The 20,020-nt window shown below is 46.6% G+C and overlaps 1 protein-coding gene across 3 annotated transcripts; it reads left to right on the plus strand.

The window, feature by feature from the left end:
• Positions 1 to 15,694: 15,694 nt before the first annotated feature.
• On the plus strand, positions 15,695 to 18,901 carry LOC123135621 (uncharacterized). Of its 3 annotated transcripts, none has more exons than XM_044554772.1 (3): positions 15,695 to 17,049; positions 18,325 to 18,425; positions 18,547 to 18,899. In XM_044554772.1, exon 1 carries the CDS (start codon positions 15,812 to 15,814, stop codon positions 16,976 to 16,978), a length of 1,167 nt encoding a protein of 388 aa, XP_044410707.1. In that variant the 5' UTR covers positions 15,695 to 15,811; the 3' UTR covers positions 16,979 to 17,049; positions 18,325 to 18,425; positions 18,547 to 18,899. The 3 variants fall into 3 exon arrangements, with proteins under 3 accessions (XP_044410707.1, XP_044410708.1, XP_044410706.1); XM_044554773.1 differs by having other exon boundaries at positions 18,328 to 18,425; XM_044554771.1 differs by having other exon boundaries at positions 18,328 to 18,901.
• Positions 18,902 to 20,020: the final 1,119 nt, after the last annotated feature.

Consider the following 20,020-nt stretch of genomic DNA (forward strand, 5'->3'; position numbering starts at 1 on the left):
TCCGATGCACGTTGAATCTCTCTTCATCATTCCCGCTCAATTTTTCTGCCATCACACTAATAATCGGAACCTATAAAATAAGCCATCGAGCCTCTCTTCATCCTTCATCGAGAAACCATCCTTAGCCATTTCTCTGTTTATTCTGGTGACCCTTCCTGTCGTTTTACTCCAACGATGTCTCATTTTCTTTGGGCAGGTGAGACAAGAATGGAGACTGTTAGTAGGGGAGGTGTGCATTTTGAAGAACTAGGTAACGCCCGCACGTTGCTACGAAACTTTTAGCAATGAACTTACTAAAAATAATTAGAATATACAAAAGTATTACCACACCACATTCAGCTTAGGAGTAAATAAAAGGTTGATGCATGCATTCAAATTCAATTATTTATTATTGAAAAAAATGAACCATGTGAAGCATTTTCATGTGCTTGATGATGTGGAGGGCTTGCATGTGGTGGAAAGGAAAACAAATGGAAAGTTGAATGATTGCATGACGCTTTTATGATGTGGAGGGTGTGTGGTGGAAAGTAGAAAGTTAAAGGTTTATTGGTTGGCACTTGATGATGTAGATGACCTCCATGTGCATTTAAATGGAAGATGGTATATGTGGGACTTAGTAGTGTTTTACCTACATAGACACGCTGCTAGCTTGACCTACATGACCTTTTTTGTGTGACCATACATGTTTTTTTAATATGTTAGAGATCATTTATAGTTACATGCCCAATTTTAGGTATTTTTTGGGTTTTCTCATATTTTTAGAGAATTTAATCTTAATGCATAGTTAACAGTATGTAATCTGGATCACACACTGCTAGATCTAGACTTAATAGTGTTTCACTTCCTGTCACACGCTGCTAACTAGGTTTTTAGACATGTTTTGTTACTATCAGTATGTCATATTGAAATTAGTTCTATCTACTTGATCGATATACAACATACATATATGAAGAAGTACTATTTGAATATCTAGAGTACATGCATAATACATATTAATTCAGAAGAACTAGTTTTTGGTAAGTTCAAGAATTAAAAGCAGTACATAGCTGCCCATTGCTACTATCGATAATGCCTAAACAGAAAACATCACCAGTGCAATGGATGCCACCAGAAGAAATCCTGCCCTGATCCAACTGGGAGTACGAAACAAATCATCACAACAATGAGGAGTGCATATCGAAGGTTCTTAAAGTTTTCTATCTTGGCTCGATCTTGTTTTTTGGGTGTGCATAACATTCATTTGTATTCGTTGCTCATCCATCTTGACTTGCTCCTCATCCATCTTTACTTGCTTCTCGTGTGCGTCTGTCAAAGCATCATACAACCGGGCTCTAATTGATCGATTGTGGTACTCAACCAACCGGTTTATGTAAACCATTAAGAGATCAACTCATATCCATGTGTAGCAAGAGCATGGTTCCTGCATGAGTGTGTACGTAATTAATGTCATGAAAACTAGAGTTACAAGTCAAATATCTAATTAATTAATTAATTAAGAGAAAAAGATGTTGTTGTACGTACCTCGGTTCCCTTGAGTGCACACATGAGGTATTCTCGAGTTGGATTTCTTTTTTAGTACGAGGTTTTGTTCACAACAGGGTATTTGCAGCCTCAAAAGAGCACATGTTGGCTGCCTGGATGAAGGTGCGCTTCCCTGTCGGTGGTGGACGAAATGCCACCGGATCCGCCAGACGATGTGCTGTCGCGATGCGGTGATACGCCCGACACATCCGACAACAACGGATAACTCATGGTGAGCACCCGATGTTGAGAGAAGAAAAGTACAAGGGGAAGATCAAGGGGAAATAGATCTATTAATAAAAATGTTGGGTTGGGTTAGATGTACTGTAGTAGTGATGTATGTAGATTTTGAGGAAAAATAAGTAAAGAGGGGGAGGGGTGAATATCAGAATGAAGGGGGGTAACGGAAGAAGAGAGAGTGGAAGGACAGAAGAATGGGTGGTCAATTATTGAGTGCAAAACTTATCAACGTGTAGGGCAAGCGAATGTTGTTAGTTTGTATCAATTTGCAGCGTTCAGGCCAAGTAAACGCCGCTAGCTTATAAGACCCACGTGTCTGTCAGTGCTCAGTTTGTCAGACATCCAAATAGCAGTGTTTCGTTAAACAGCAAACGCTGCTACAAAGAGTGACACTGGCGGCCCGCACGTTGTGGCACAAGGGCTAGTTTCATGTACCAACCTTGCAGCGTTCCATTTTTTCGAACGTCGCTACTGTCTTCACGTCTGCAGCATTTGGTTTTTTCTCGGACACTGCTAATATTTAGTGAAGTTATGATTCTGTCCTATTTTCCTGGAACACTTCTAGTAGTAAAATCCTATAATGGTCGATGAAATATGAACCGGAGAATTAATCTTGATATACCTTAGAACATACGTTCTTGTTACCGCGAGATGTATTGGCCGCTATGGATCATTTGATGGGAATGAAATTTGGAACAGGCATACTTGACGATAACGATATGAATCACTTGAAAAATAAAGCGTATTCATTCAGTTGCGGATCTGTTACAAGATCAAATCGGATTGGCTCTTGGTCATTTACAACATGTAAAAGCTAGGGTTTTGGAAACTGCTCGACACCCGTAACGGGTGTGGCTATCTCATATATATAAAGAGGTACACAAAGTGTACAATACAATATACAAGATATATACAGAAGCCACGTGTAAATACTTTCTAACACCCTCCCTCAATCTTAACTATGTCCTGAGGTAGAGATCAAGTTAAGATTGCGCCTACAACCTACAAACTGAGGTTGTGGTAGAGGCTTCGTGAAGATGTCAGCAAGTTGATCTTTGGAGGAGATGAACTTGATATGAAGGAGCTTCTGTGCAACACGTTCTCTCACAAAGTGATAGTCAACTTCGATGTGCTTGGTACGAGCATGGAAAACTGGATTAGATGAAAGATACGTCGCACCAATGTTATCACACCAAAGAACCGGTGGCCTCTCTTGAGAGACTCCCAACTCTCTCAATAAAGACTGTACCCAAATGAGTTCAGCCGTGGCATTGGCAACCGCCTTGTACTCTGCTTCAGTGCTACTTCGAGATACTGTGGCCTGCTTGCGCGCACTCCAGGCGATCAAGTTGCGACCAAAGAAGACAGCATAGCCCCCCGTTGATCGCCGATCATCCAGGCTCCCAGCCCAATCTGCATCAGAGAACGCCGAGAGAGCACTCAAGGAGGTAGGCCGAAGATGCAAGCCATAGGAGACAGTATGAGAGAGATAGCGCAGTATACGCTTCACAGCTGACCAGTGTGATGTCCGAGGAGCATGAAGATACTGGCACACACGATTTACCGCATAGGAGATATCCGGCCGTGTGATAGTCAAGTACTGCAAGGCACCAACAATACTACGGTACTCTGTAGCATCATCTGAAGGAAGCAAGGCACCATCCAAGGCTGATAACCGATCAGTCGCAGACATAGGGGTAGTAGCATGCTTGCACTGCAACATACCAGCACGTCGGAGCAAGTCCAAGGAATACTTATGTTGAGTGAGAGTCAGGCCACTAGGGGACCGTGAAACCTCCAGACCAAGGAAGTAATGAAGAGCACCCAGATCCTTGACAGCAAAATGACCACTCAGAGCAGACAACAGACGATCAGCAGCAGTCACTGAGGAGCTGATAAGAATAATGTCATCAACATAAACCAGGAGGTACATAGTAACCTCAGGACGCTGGAACATGAACAGAGACGTGTCAGCAGTGGACGGAGCAAATCCAAGACATCGAAGAACAGAGCCAAGTCGGGCATGCCATGCACGAGGAGCCTGCTTAAGTCCATAAAGCGCCTTAACAAGACGACACAAATGATGTGGACGAGCAGGATCAACAAAACCTGGAGGTTGCCGCATGTAAACCTCTTCCTCCAAGACCCCATGGAGAAAAGTATTCTGAACATCAAGCTGACGCAGAGACCACCCTTTGGCAACAGCCAAGGACAGAAGCAGACGAATGGTGGTAGGTTTGACAACTGGGCTGAAGGTATCCTCATAATCAAGACCATACCGCTGTTTAAACCCTTTTGGCCACCAACCGTGCCTTGTATCGCTCAATAGAACCATCAGCATGCTTCTTTACCTTAAACACCCACTTGGAGTCAATGATGTTAACACCAGGCACAGGAGGAACCAAGCGCCAAGTATCGTTCCTCTGTAGTGCCTGAAACTCCTGCTCCATGGCACTGCGCCAATGAGGAATCCGAAGAGCCGCCTGAAAATGCCGAGGCTCACCAGTGGGGTCAGCATCTATCTGTGCCATACACGCTGCAATCCACGCAACCGTGCCGTCAGTGCGCTCCTTCGGCCGAACAATACCACCCTGACTGCGCGTACGAGGACGCATAATAGCAGTAGGCGGCGGAGGTGGCGGTGGAGACGGAGTCAATGAAGATGGCGACGTTGACGACGACGCAGACCGCTCCCCGGATGTAGAGTCAGTCGCCCCAGGTGACCGGCCTGGCGAGGAAGGCATGGACGCCGGTTTGACCAATGCGGGCGGGGACACTGGCTCGGCCCCCGTGGCAGAGGCCGGCTCGGGGGAAGCTGGCTCGACCAGCTCGACCGACTCGGTCGGCTCCGCCAACGCGTTGCCAACCCCATGCTGGACCGAAGTAGCAGGGCCCGGCTCTGCCAGCCTCGTCGGCAAGCCAGGTGACAGAGAGGCGTCGCGAGCGGGCTTGGCGGACGTACGTGGGGACGCGGGCGACTGCTCATCCAGAAGCTCGAGGCGTGCTCCGCGCCCAGTACCTGCACCATGGTTAGGTAGCAACAAGGGGGTATATGCAGCATCTACAAATTGACCAGGCAAAGGTAAAACAGATTTCTCGGGTGCAGTGGGAGTGGTGGAGGTGACCGGAAGTGCTGAAAAAGGAAAAACATTCTCATCAAACACCACATCGCGTGAGATGTAGACGCGGTTAGAGGGAATATGAAGACACTTGTACCCTTTATGAAGAGAACTATAACCAAGAAACACGCATTGTTTAGACCGAAACTCCAACTTGCGTTGGTTATATGGACGAAGATGTGGCCAACACGCACACTCGAAGACCTTAAGAAACGTATAATCAAGAACTTCATTCAGCAAGAGCTCAAGTGGTGTTTTCATCTGACGGAGTCGTGTAGGGAGTCTGTTAATGAGAAAGCATGCGGTGGAAAACGCATCACTCCAGAACCGAAAAGGAACGGAGGCATGGGCAAGCAAAGCAAGACCAGTCTAAACTATATGACGATGCTTACGCTCAGCTACACCATTTTGCTGATGTGTATGAGGACAAGACACACGATGTGTAATTCCAAGCTTATTAAAGAATGCATTGAGGTTGTGATACTCACCCCCCCAATCAGATTGCACATGAATGATTTTATGACTGAGTAGACGCTCAACATGTGTTTGGAATTGCAAGAAAATATTAAACACATCAGACTTGCGTTTAAGAAGATAAAGCCAAGTAAACCGACTGTAAGCATCAATGAAACTGACATAATAATTATGACCACTAACAGAGGTTTGGGCATGGCCCCATACATCCGAAAACACAAGTTCAAGCGGTTTACTTACTACACGACTCGACTCAGAAAAAGGAAGTTGATGACTCTTGCCTTGCTGACAGGCATCACAAACTGCATCAACATGTTTATTGGACACTACTGGAAGCTCATGACGATGAAGTACATGGCGAACGATGGGAGTGGCTGGATGACCAAGGCGCGCATGCCAATGTGATGGAGACACACGAACACCGCTGAAAGCACTAGGAGCTAGTGGCACATCAAGTGCATAGAGACCATTATTACGCAGTCGACCTCTAAGGAGTACGTCCCTCGTGTCTCGGTCCTTCACAAAAAAATGAAAAGGATGAAATTCAGCAAGAACATTATTATCACGAGTAAGTTTAGGAACTGAAAGCAAACTACGTGAAACAGAGGGAACACGAAGGACATTAAGAAGACGTAATTGTGTGGATCGACGTGTAAGAAGTGATGCCTGACCAATATGTGAGATGTGCATACCTTCCCCATTAGCCGTGCGAACCTGATCGTGTCCACGGTACGGCTCCTGTGTAGAGAGCTTGCCCATCTCACTCGTCAGGTAATTGGTAGCTCCCGTATCCATGTACCAAGATGCATCAACTGGATAGGAAGGGGTATGCCCCTGCTCATGACTCGCCAGTGCAGCCTGCTTCTCATTACCCTTGCCATTGTTCCCGATCCCCAAGAAATCTTGCTTGAAGCGACGATGACAACGGGAGGCAAGGTGACCATCAAGCCCACACAGCTGGCATGGGACCGGAGCACCACATGAAGGGCAGCAGGCATGGACTCGGCCTCCCTTGGAGGTAGTGGTGTTCCGCGAGTTAGGCACGGTCGGTGGAGGTTTGCCACCAGTTGGTGGCTTGTAGGGCTTGCCCTTCCCACGCGTTGCAGCGTTGGCGGAAGGGAAACTCGGTGTAGAGCGGCGAGCCTGGATGCGCTGTTCCGTGGCAAGGAGACGTGCGTACAACTCACGAGGCTGGATGGGAGTGTCACGACCATTGATATTCTCCACCAAATTATCATACTCGTCACCCAGTCCATTGAGCACATAAGAGGTGAACTCCTCCGGACCAAGAGCCTTACCAATGGAGGCAAGTGTGTCAGCCATACCCGTCACTTTGTTGAAGTAATCAGTGACGGTGAGATCATTAAGCTTCATGTCCCCAAGCGCAGTGCGGATGGCGTGAGCCCGCGCCTGAGACTGCGAAGCAAAACTGGTATGAAGAGCCGTCCACGCGTCCCGAGACGTAGCGGCGAAGATGACCAGTGACGAGACCCCCTCCGTAAGAGAGGACTGGATGGCAGAGAGAATGGCCTGATCCTGAGCCACCCACACATGATGCCCCGGATGGTATGGCGGTGGGCACGGCAGGGTGCCATCAACAAACCCCTCCAAGTAGCGACTGCGAAGAAGTGGCAAAACCTGAGCACGCCATGATAGATAGTTATCCGTTGTCAGCTTCACCGGTATGAGATGCGCAAAATAGAACGGTGCATTAGGTACACCATAGTCTGAAGGCGGCGGCGCATAAAATCCCGAAGGTGAAGAACCACTCGGCAGCATGGAGGAAGCCACCAACTCCGTTGATAGACCACCGTAGGGCGCCGCGTACGAGGAGGACATGCCATGAGGAGGCGCGGTTGTCGGAGCTGTCGGGTAGGCGTACGCCAACGGAGCAATGGAGCCATAAGGAGCCGACAGCGCGGCTGGAGTAGGCCACGGATTGACCGTGGCAGCGCCGTGGGATGACGCTGTTGCTGCAGCGCCGTGGGATGACGCTGTTGCTGCAGCGCCGAAGGAGTTGACCGGGGCCGGCTGCTGGGCGCTAGGAGCTGCATGCATCGGGGCCTGCTGCTGGGCGCTAGGAGTTGCATGCATCGGGGCCTGCTGCTGGGCGCTAGGAGCTGTAGGCATTGCAGCCTGCTGCTGGGCGCCTGCAGCTGAGTGCATCGTGGCCTGCTGCTGGACACCGAGCGGCGCATGGGAGCTCCACCAGGAAGCCGGAGGGCCATATGCCGCATGCATGTTCGCGTACGGGGCGCCATACACCGCATGGCTTCCGTATGCCTGCGGCGGCGGCGGAATCACACCAGTATATTGGAACGAAGCAGCGCCTCCGTACTGCATGGGCGGCACGACCGAGTCGTTGAGGCCGGGAGGCGGTGGCGCGGCAGCGCCGTAAGGCGTCGGCAGCGCGGCGGCGTCGCTGAGGATTGGAGACGGCGGCATGGGAATCGCTTGTGCGGCTATGGAGACGCCGGCCATGGAGGCCAGTGGGTTCGATGCCAAAAACGGAGATACCGGAGCGGCCGGATCGGCGGCCGGGACAGATGCCATCGAGGGCGATCGTGATAGTTGCGGAAGCGATCGATCGAGACCTAAACTGATACTATGTAAAAGCTAGGGTTTTGGAAACTGCTCGACACCCGTAACGGGTGTGGCTATCTCATATATATAAAGGGGTATACAAAGTGTACAATATAATATACAAGATATATACAGAAGCCACGTGTAAATACTTTCTAACACAACATGCAGTTCAAAAAAACTATCCGTAAAGTATTCACACGTCAACCGAAACAGACTAGAGGTTTCCTACTAGTGGCCTGTCCGGTAAATATGGAAGGGTCGAGAAGGAATCGTTCAGAGAAGAGACACCAGGTACAGCCAGCGCGCTGGAGTAGATCTCCATCTCCACCTGTACCACGCAGGTTGCTTTGCTCCTCCTCCCTTTCCTCGTAGGCGATTAGCCTGCCCTGCTCGCTCCGACATGGCCGACCCTACAGCGTCTATGAATGAAGAAGCCGACGACGACCCTACAGCTACTGTATTTGTGATCGTCGTACAAGACATAACTGCTTCTGAGTGCACTGTGTAAATGGCTTACATGTGCGAGCTAGCTTCTCATTCTGTTTCTTCTGGCGACGCTAGAAAACATGTTCCCCTCTTTTCATTCTACTGAATTGTCCAGCTACATGCAAAGCAAAATCTTGCTAACTCAAAACGCAGCTCGTCTTCAAAGTTGAACTGGCCAAATAGAAGCGCAGATCCAGTGTTGAATTCCGAAAGTTACAACCCGGCTAAACATTGGGTAGAAATTTTGTTCCCAAATACAGGATGACTCCGTGCATCAGTAGATCCATTATTCAAACACGTTGATGGCGGCTAGAACACGAAATACCAAATGCCTATCATGGCCGTTGGTTAGCGGTGACACGCCACAGCAGTACACCGCGCCTTACTGGATCTTCCGTTTGAGCTACGCTTTGGCATCCTGATGTCTCCTATTCTGAAGCATGTATGTCGCTACTTGCTAGCTAGCCTGCACTATCTTCGTCTGTTTCTCTAGCTTGTTTCTGCTAACAAGGCACACGGTTTTATAGGAGAGAAGACTAGTGAAACACTTCAAACAAAGAGCGAGCTTTCTTCATCAATGGCGTGGCATGTCGGATACACTATGGTTGGTCGAGAACCTTTATCTACATTAAAACCGTTCTAGGTCATATTATTTTCTAGAAGATATTCGTAAATAAATGATTTTTCCACATACAGGCCTTTCATTCATATATGTGATGCTTTTGCGCAGTTCTTTAGCGGTCATTTAAAATTGAGAAAAGTATACTTTTCGTCCCTCAATTCTTGAAGGAGTATAGATTTGGTCCCTCAACTCCGAAACCGGATAACTTGCACCCCCAACTACTCAAACCGGACAAGGTTCATCCCTGGTCTTGCCTTTGAGTGGTTTTGGTACTGACTCACCCCGGTTTTGAATGGTGCTGAGTTAAATACGTGCATATTTTTCAAATCTGTGAATCTTTTGAAATTCATGTACTTTTTTCAAATCTGTGTACCTTTTCACGTTCGCGTAAAAATTTCAAATTCGCATACCTTTTTGAAACTCGCACTATTTTCAAATCCACGTACCTTTTCAAGTTCACGTAATTTTCCAAATTCGCATACTTTTTTCTAGTCCGTGTATTTTTCTCAAATCCGCGTACTTTTTTCAAGTTCGTGTATTGCTTTCAAATCCGTGTAGTTTTTCAAATTCATGAACTTTTGTAGAAAGTACGCGGATTTAAAAAAAAGCACATGAACTTGAACATGATGTGCGGACCTGAAAAAATAAACGGTTTTGAATAAAGTACACGAATTTGAGTCAAAACATGGTCAAAACTGGTGAAAGTCAGCACCAAAACCGGTCAAAACCGTGTCCAAGGATGAACCTTGTCCGGTTTTAGTAGTTGGGGTGCAAGTTGTCCGGTTTCAAAGTTGAGGGACCAAATCTAGACTCTACCGAGAACTGAGGGACGAAAAATATACTTTTCTCTTTAAAATTTTGTGAGCCAACTCAACACATTATTTTCCTTGTCCATACTGTAATAAATTAAATAACTAGCACTATTCCCAAAGAAGAACTAAGGGCATGGCCAATGCATAGCCTCAAACTGATGCCCCGCAGACCATGTAGGCTCGGATGTCAGAAAAATTTGGTTCGGATGGTACTATGGGATTTTCAGCAGGAGGCACGTGCTTGGGAGGAAAAGAGAGTGGTCCTAAGATAGAAGGTAGAAAAACTAGAGTAGATGCATGTGTACCCTAAATTTTTTTCATTTCCTTGATGAGGCCCACCGGCTAATGTTTTCATTGTAGAGGGAAAACAAATGAAGGTGTCTGAACCTACTTTTTCTCATGGGGCAACTATATGGTGATGCTTCCATAGTTCATGCGCTAACTAGCACTCGGATGGAAAGCAATGTATGGTACATGTATATGTCATCATAGATAGATAGGTGATCAAATAAAGGATCATATGTTTATCTCCTTGCTAAAAAAAGACTAGTACGAATTTATTCAAACATTAGTTGGGTACGTTCTAATTTTTGGGACATTAGCCAATAAAAAATAGCTAATCATATTGTAGGCATAAAATTCCCATCTACTTGTCTTATTAAGAACTTTTGGCATATTGGACCACATGCGCGACCGTATTAACAACAAAGACCACCCCTGAACATAATTGACAAAACTACCAAGGCATTAGGCCCGACAGCCGACACATGGCACCTGCCGCCACAGCTGGAGGTGGCAGGGCCTTCCGCCGTAGCCCATGGCAGCATGTTGAGCAGAACGACTAGCAAGTCTATTGGGGAACAGAAAACGGAAGAGGTGGGCCCTACCACCACAAGCTGAGGTGGCACCCTATGACATGGATCCCGCAGCCATGCACCATGGCAGCAATACTGTTGCTGCTACTCAGGACTAGACAGCGCGCTATAGGCCTGTCGGTTGTTGGCATGGTTGGCATCGCCTTTTGTGCCGAATGTGCTCCAGCCGACGACAGGGATTGGTTTCCAAGCGACGTTGATTCCCACGCACATCGAATCTCTCTTCATCATCCCGCTTATTTTTCCGCCATAGCACTCATTATCCGAGCCTATAAAATAAGCCATCGAACCTCTCTTCATCCTCCATCGAGCAACCTTCCTTAGCCATTTCTCCATTCATATCTGGTGACCCTTCATATCATTTTGCTCCAACTATGTCTCATTTGCTTTTGCCAGGTGCGGAAAGAATGCAGCGTGCTAGTAGGGGAAGTGTGCGTTTTGGAGAACTGAATAACACCTCGCGTGTTGCTAAAAAAATTTAGAATATATGAAAGTATTACCATACCACATTCACCCTAGAGGTAAATCAAGGGCAGATACATGCATTCAAATTCAATTATTTATTATTGAGAAACAAAAATAAAAATCAATAATTGTTGGGGAACGTAGTAATTTCAAAATTTTCCTACGCACACGCAAGAACATGGTGATGGCATAGCAACGAGAGGGGAGAGTGTTGTCCATGTACCCTCGTAGACCGTAAGCGGAAGCGTTATGACAACGTGGTTGATGTAGTCGTACGTCTTCATGATCCGACCGATCCAAGCACCGAACGTACGGCACCTCCGAGTTCAGCACACGTTCAGCTTGATGACGATCCCCGGGCTCCGACCCAGCAAAGCTTCGGGGATGAGTTCCGTCAGCACGACGGCGTGGTGACGATGATGATGTTCTACCGGCGCAGGGCTTCGCCTAAACTCCACGACGATATGACCGAGGTGGAATATGGTGGAGGGGGGCACCGCACACGGCTAAGGAACGATCCGTAGATCAACTTGTGTGTCATGGGGTGCCCCCGTGCCCCCGTATATAAAGGAGCAAGGGGGAGGAGGCGGCCGGCCAAGGGAGGGTGCGCCAGGGAGGAGTCCTACTCCCACCGGGAGTAGGACTCCCTCCTTTCCTAGTTCAACTAGGAGAGGGGAAGGAAGGGAAGGAGAAGGAGAAGGAAGGAGAGGGAGGAAGAGTAGGAAAGGGGGGCCGGCCCCCTAGTCCAATTCGGTTTGGGCTAGGGGGGCCACGCGCCCTGCCTCCTCTCTTCCACCACTTGGCCCATGAGGCCCATTGCTTCTTCCTCGTATTCCCGTAACTCCCCGGTACCCTCGAAAATACCCGAATCACTCGAAACCCTTCCGATGTCCGAATATAGTCGTCCAATATATCAATCTTTACGTCTCGACCATTTCGAGACTCCTCGTCATGTCCCCGTTCTCATCCGGGACTCTGAACTCCTTCGGTACATCAAAACTCATAAACTCATAATAAAACTATCATCGTAACGTTAAGCGTGCGGACCCTACGGGTTCGAGAACTATGTAGACATGACCTAGAACTATTCTTGGTCAATAACCAATAGCGGAACCTGGATGCCCATATTGGCTCCTACATATTTTACGAAGATCTTTATCGGTCAAACCGCATAACAACATACGTTGTTCCTTTTGTCATTGGTATGTTACTTGCCCGAGATTCGATCGTCGGTATCCAATACCTAGTTCAATCTCGTTACCGGCAAGTCTCTTTACTCGTTACGTAATGCATCATTCGGTAACTAACTCATTAGCTACATTACTTGCAAGGCTTATAGTGATGTGCATTACCGAGAGGGCCCAGAGATACCTCTCCGACAATCGGAGTGACAAAACCTAATCTTGAAATACGCCAACCCAACATGTACCTTTGGAGACACTTGTAGTACTCCTTTATAATCATCCAGTTACGTTGTGACGTTTGTAGCACCCAAAGTGTTCCTCCGGTAAATGGGAGTTGCATAATCTCATAGTTACAGGAACATGTATAAGTCATGAAGAAAGCAATAGCAACATACTAAACGATCAAGTGCTAGGCTAACGGAATGGGTCATGTCAATCACATCATTCTTCTAATAATGTGATCCCGTTAATCAAATGACAACTCTTTTGTCCATGGCTAGGAAACATAACCATCTTTGATAAACGAGCTAGTCAAGTAGAGGCATACTAGTGACACTATGTTTGTCTATGTATTCACACATGTATTATGTTTCCGGTTAATACAATTCTAGCATGAATAATAAACATTTATCATGATATAAGGAAATAAATAATAATTTTATTATTGCCTCTAGGGCATATTTCCTTCAATAATGTGGATCATTTTCATGTGCTTGATGATGTGGAGGGTTTGCATGTGGTGGAAAGTGAGAAATGGAAAGTTGAATGGTTGCATGGTGCTTGATGATGTGAAGGGTGTGTGTTTTGTGGCAAGTGGAAAGTTAAAGCTTTATTGGTTGCATGTGCTTGATGATGTGGATGACTTGCATGTATATTTGAATGGAAGATAGTATATGTGGGACATATGTGATTAGGTGTATAGGCTGCTCGTTAAGATAAACAAGATAGTGGGGATGAACTTCTTATGTATATAGGATTAGTTAGTAGTGATGGCCACCTGACGTAGTTGGGTAAGTGTTTTTCAAAGACTAGTCTCCCGGAGAAGCTCCCGGAAAGGAACCCGGAGGAAACTCGACAAGAACTTTTGCAGTTGCCTGTAAGGTGGGACAGAATTGTTGAACTCAAATATATGCATGCGCGTATTACTGGGTTACCTTTTCTTCCCTGCCATCGAAAAATAACTTTTCGGCAGAAGCAATATGAGAACCACATTAAGGTAATTGACATTTCATAATGCACCTAGTTAGACCATATGTTCCTCGTTCTAATTTTGTATTATTGTTATTTATAATTTGTAGAGATACCCTAATTGTTCTCCAGCTCCCTCATTGAGCGGTACTACGGGAACAAGTACCAGTCCAACTACCGCCCGAGGGGTGATTCTCCCTCGATTTTGGCAGCGGTGCTCAGGAGATGGCCTAGCGGTTGTTTCGGTTATTTCTCAATAACCAGTATCCATCACTCCGACGCGACCCATTTGGGAGGAAGTCGTGCAGCAAAGATCAGAGCCCAGCAACTCCACGCGCACTGCAAGAGCAGACTAGAGCATCACATCCTTCGGGATGGTAGCTAAAGCAATCAACAAGGAAGGCAATGAATCCTGAAGAAGAGTCTTTATATTGGACAGTGCCTCATGGATCTCAGATGTTGATGGAGGCACAACAATCGAAGCCTAAGAATGAGCCACTGGACGAGCAGAACATGGAGCATGCGGCGGGGGTGCAGGCTTGCACCCATCCCGTGCACGGTGTCCCGAGCGGAAGCATCAATTACACCGGATGGATCCATGCATCGGGGGCCGATGGCCTTTTCCGAAGCAACGAAAAGGCCTGTTTCTAAGCCACGCATGCAGGCGTACAACAATATATTGATACACGATCTATCTACCAAACTACAAAAATTCAATTTATAATGTTTCAACATTTGTTAATTATGAAAAAAAAAACCTGGCGAAAACCATTACAAATAGATCACAGACGAACTACTCACATGGCATGAAACCCCACAACCGCACAAGCGCCCGCCAAACTCTTCGAGTGCACAACAACACCAACCCCGACACGACTACCACGCAAGTGACCCGACGAGAACACCTCGACACAAGCAGGGCCGTACCCGAGAAAACAGGGGCCCTGTTCAACATCCAAAATTAGGCCCTTAATATAACCATTGGCAATTAGGAAAACAAAAATTTATACTCAACAAGCAATTCTCAAAACTCAAAATTAGTACATTATTTAGCATAAACATGCATCCTTCTAGCAGTCCTTGATACAAAATCTTCGATTTGTTTTTCATATAAGCAAATCTTCCACAAAATGCCATTTGATTATTTTGCTAAAAACTTATCAAAAGCATATTTTTTAGATCGAATGCTCAGTATATGATGTGTTAGAAATAGAACATGTAAATAAAAGGGAATTAAGCGAAGTTTGGTTTAAGAGTTCTGGTAGTCTGAAGCAGCAACAAAACCTAAGAAGCAAAGGAGACACGTGAGAAATAGATGTTGGATTGAGGGTGGAGTGTACCTATACATTGGGTTTCTTTTGGAGAAACTGTGAAGGAATTAAGCTATGAGCGTAGCAAGGGGTTTGCATGGGTCGCTGGAAGTTAAAGAGAATAGAAAGGAGGAGAGGCGTGCGTGAGATGGAGTGCCGGGATTTATTACAGTGCATGTTCCCAAGGAATACCAGTAGTAGTCAAAAATGAATTGGTTGGTCATTCATATTTGCCCAAGGTGTTTAAAAAAAATAGTGTACATGAAAAACTCGGGGCCCTGGTCACTTGGGGGCCCTGTGCAGTCGAACATGCTGCACATGTGTCCGGTACGGACCTGGACACAAGACATTGGGCTCCTCCCAAACCACAACTACGACCCAGTCCAAGAGGACGAGTCGAGAGACAGGATATCATCCATCAAGGAACCACCTACGCCTTGCATATGGCACCACTCTTGCCTTTGCCGACCTTCTTTGGTTTGCCCCTTATTTGGCTTCCCTATCTGGAGGCAAGCAATCGACATGCCCAAACCTCTGTTTAATTTATTTATTTTTTGTCATGAAGAACAAATGTTGAACAAATTATGAATTGGCTTTTTGTAGTTTGGTAGATGCATCATGTATCAATATATTGTCAAAATAATATTCGAAGTTATTTGGGTTTCTTGTTTGATGAAGTTAATACTATTTGGGTTCTGATGGACGCTGCTTTGACATGGGCAGCGAGTGGATGGAAATGGGCCGTTGGATGTTGTTTGGATGGCAGGGATGGATGGTAACCAGACCAGCACACCAGCCAAGTTGAGTTCATTTGACAATCCCTGTCCGTCCACCACACCACCGGAGACAGACACGCCGCACCCAACGCCACTCGAATTCCCCATCGCCCGCGGCCGCCGCCGCCGCCGCTGCTCCGCCGTCGCGGCGCCATGCTCCACCTCCGGCAGCGCGTCCTCTCTCATCTCATCTCCGCCGCGCCCTCTCCTTCCACCACCCCACTCCTCTCTCTCCACCGCCTCCTCTCCGCCGCCGCTGCCCCCCGCATTTCGCAAAACCCTAGCTTCGCCGTCGACGACTACCTCGTCGAGACCTGCGGCCTCACCCGTGCCCAGGCACTCAAGGCCTCCGCCAAGCTGTCCCACCTCAAGTCCCCCGCCAACCCCGACGCCGTCCTCGCCTTCCTCGCCGGCCTCGGCCTCTCCGGCGCCGATGTGGCGGCCCTCGTCGCCAGGGACCCGCGGTTCCTCTGCGCCGGCGTGGAGATAACCCTGGCCCCCGTGGTCGCTGGGCTCACCGGCCTCGGCCTGTCAAATGCCGAGACTGCGCGCCTCATCTCGCTTGCCCCCGACAAATTCCGCCAGAGATCCGTCGTCTCCAAGCTGGAGTACTACCTGCCGCTCTTGGGCTCCATCGACAACTTGCTCCGGCCGCTCAAACACGGCTCCGGCTTCCTCGCCTCCGACCTCGACAGGGATGTCAAGCCCAATGTGAAGCTCCTAGCAGAGTGCGGGCTAGGTGCTTGTGATATTGCCAAGCTGTTCATCCAAATACCGATGGTCATCACCTCCAGCCCAGAGCGCGTCCTCGGGATGGTCGCGTCCGCCGAACGTATAGGTGTGCCCCGTGGCTCTGGGATGTTTAGGCAGGCGCTGCATTCTGTCGCATATCTCTGCGAGGAGAAGATTGCCGCCAAAGTAGAACAGTTGAAGAAGACATTAAGGTGGTCAGATGCCGAGGTCCGCATTGCTGTGCCCAAGTTGCCGGTTTTGCTGAGGAGGTCAAATGACGTGCTGCAGCGTATGTCGGAGTTCCTGATCTGCGAGGTGGGGTTGGAACCGACGTACATTGCTCATCGCCCTGCTATGCTCACTCATAGCCTGGAGGGCCGGCTCAGGCCCCGGTACCATGTTATGAGGTTTCTTAAGGAAAATGGATTGCTAAATCATGGCAGAGACTACTATAATATGGTGGTGGCCAGCGAGAAGGTATTTGTGGAGAAGTTCATATGCCCTCACGAGCAAGCTGCACCACACATTGCTGAAGACTATGCAGCCACTTGCATAGGGGAGGTGCCTGCTAGATTCAGATTTACATGAACCAAGAACAGGCTATGAAAATGGGTAGCTGCGTGTGCAACAACAAAATTTCGACTCATCGTATTAAGCTGGTAATTCATGATTAGGTGTTCTTTTCATGACTGAATTTTGGTTTTGTTGTGTCCAATGCTTGACATAACTGATAACTTGATTTCTGAACCCCAATATGTTGATGATAACTAAGAGAGTGTGACATCAGGGCATTCTGCAAATGCTTTCAAGTATTAATGAAGAGTATGTCTGCACACTGTATATCTTTATGTTCTCAGTGGCAATTGCAGCTTTCAGTGCAATCCTGAATCAATTTATCTTTCCATGAAAAAGGGTTCTCAATATGGCCATGAAGATGATATTAAGTCCCAAAATTTGTTTAACTTTTTTTTGCGGGAATAATTCTGGAGTTGTTGATGGGCACAACATGTTGATCACCTCTGAGGGTGCAGTTTTGATAGTCTGTTGGTTGTTTCCTCTAGTTCTTCAACTTAGCTGAATGTCTTCATTCTTCATGCAGTAGCTTTGTTTATAAAATATCAACTGTTGTGAAAGCAGGCCATTGTTTTCTACTCCCTCCGTTTCTAAATATTTGTCTTTGTAGAGATTTCAACAAGTGACTACAGACGAAGCAAAATTAGTGAATCTACACTCTAAAATATGTCTATATACATCCGTATGTGGTAGTCCATTTGAAATCTCTAAAAAGACAAATATTTAGAAATGGAGGGAGTAGTACTTTGTATCGGTTTTGTCCTTTATTTTTCTCTTATATTCTTGGATGGCTTACTGGCTGATGATGCTTTTTTCTGGGAGCATCTGATGCCAAAACTGAATAATAGTTGGACAACAATGGGACGGAGGGAGTAATAGTTAGACAATGATATTCTTAAATTTGTTAACTCGTTGTTGCGAACAATTTAATTGTTTCTGTTGAATAGTTTTTGTTGGCCATCCGCACATAATATTCAGACAGGCTCTATAAGTATGTATTTCGTTCTGGTATCCATTAGGCATTAGCTTCAGGATCACTGCATGATGAATGTATACTTCCATAAGTAATTTTCGTTCAGAGCTAGTGATATCTCTGTGCGTTTGTACGTTTGTTAGCTAATGCCTTTGGTTGAAATGTTTTTTCAACCAAAAACTGTATTGGAGGCCCAAATAGTACTTGAGTCTGTTTTACAGGTAACCAAAGTATCTACCTGGAAGTTATATCCATGAACCTTGGAGCAAATTGTATGAATGTCCACTGTCAAATTGATTTCCCCATAGCGTTCATCCAAACTATGCTGCATGGTGATGTGGGTAGGTTGGTGGTTGGTGACAGTTTCCTTGTTTGATTGTGATGTTAGCAGGGCCTGTTGATAGTTGACCGACGCCAATTCAGTGAATGTCAGGGATTCAGTGGAGTTATTGACCGACACCAACTCTGTTACTGTACAACCTTCTCATGGTATGATGTGCGCTCCGTTGATAGCTTGTGGTTTCCTCCTATGTACCAGATCAGATTTTGTTGATAAACCTGATTTTCCTGAGCTTATAATCCTGACTCTGATTTCTCACCAAAAAAAAAGGTCCTGACTCTGTCAAGCGAAGCATGTCTTGTTGTATTTTGGATCTGCCTCACACTCGCAGTATTTGATCTGAAGTTCCACAAATGTATACTGTTCGTCTCGTCTGCCGAGCGAGCGGCAACCAGGAGCGAATTGTGATCTCTTGATGAAATCTGCAATGTGCAGTTGTTATGTAGTAGTCCTTGTATGGGTGGTCCGTGGTCCATTGAGGACCTCCATTTATTTTCATTTTGTCATTGTTGTCCTACCCAATGCCTGTTTTGTAGTAATATAAATAAAATATTCAACTTGAAAGATATTATTTTTCATCATGAAAAAATGAATGATATTATTTTGCTTAACTTTTAGAAAATATAATCAATCATGTCCTGTTTACATGTCAGCATTGGGCCTGGAATTGCAAAATTGAATTTGTGGTTCCATTCACAGTCTGTTTGGACGTTTTCAATTCTGGATTTTTTTTATTTCGACGCTAATTCCATGTGGTATTGTGATAACCTCTATTCATTTTGTTTTATGGTTTTCCCTGTTTTACTTCTACAATTTTGTTTTCATATCCTGAACACTTGCCGTGCCACATTCTGGAACAGTACTGACTGCAAGGAGGACATGTACAGTGGTTGCTAAGAGCATCTCCAACAGCTGCCCTAAGATAGGGTACTTGAAAAACTGTTTAAGGCACCAATTTATGTTTCTTCTTCTCCACAGCAGCCCTAAAAAGGGCACCACTACTCCAACAACTGCCATGAAATGGGGCACACAAAACAACCAAACTAACATGATCATTGCAAATTCGATCCAAACATTCAAAGTTTTAAACATGCAAACTTAACATAGTTTGGCTACAAATTTAAACTTAAACTACACAATTGCTCCTCTTCACTAAGATTGTCATGGTCAATGTCGTCATCCTTGTTGGGCTGAACCTCGTCACCCGACTCGACCTTGATCAACCTTGATGAGGGGCCAACCTTGTCCTCCTTCACCGCTTTCTTCACCACCTTGTGGCGCTACGCCCAGGACTTTACCTCTGCTTGTTGAGGTCCAGATTTTCTGCAGCGAACCTCGCCATAGCTGACTCGTCGCTCTCACGTATGTCGCCTTGCTCTAGGATGACACAACTTTCCTTTTTGTCAGCATGGGACACATTCGGGACCGATGAACACCTACACCTGCGGGATTCAAGCCAATGCTGCTGCTCGTCGCATGTCAGCTTGGCGACGTAGCGGCTGGATTGCCGCAGACGAACACAACGGAAGCCGTCTTTCTTTTTCGCTTGGGGCGTGGTGACATCGTCGGCGACATGGGTGGCGACCGGTTCACGTGAGGCGGGGGGAGTGGTAGGACGGTATCCGGTGGAACCGACGACGGAAGTGCGCCAGTGGTGGATTCGGCTGCATTTGTTAGCGTTGGAAGCAGGGGGTAAGCGATTGTGTGCGGCTGCATGGGGTTGAGGCGGTAGTGGCGATCGGAG

The sequence above is a fragment of the Triticum aestivum genome, chromosome 6B (assembly GCF_018294505.1).
Source record: "Triticum aestivum cultivar Chinese Spring chromosome 6B, IWGSC CS RefSeq v2.1, whole genome shotgun sequence".
Lineage (NCBI taxonomy): Eukaryota > Viridiplantae > Streptophyta > Magnoliopsida > Poales > Poaceae > Triticum > Triticum aestivum.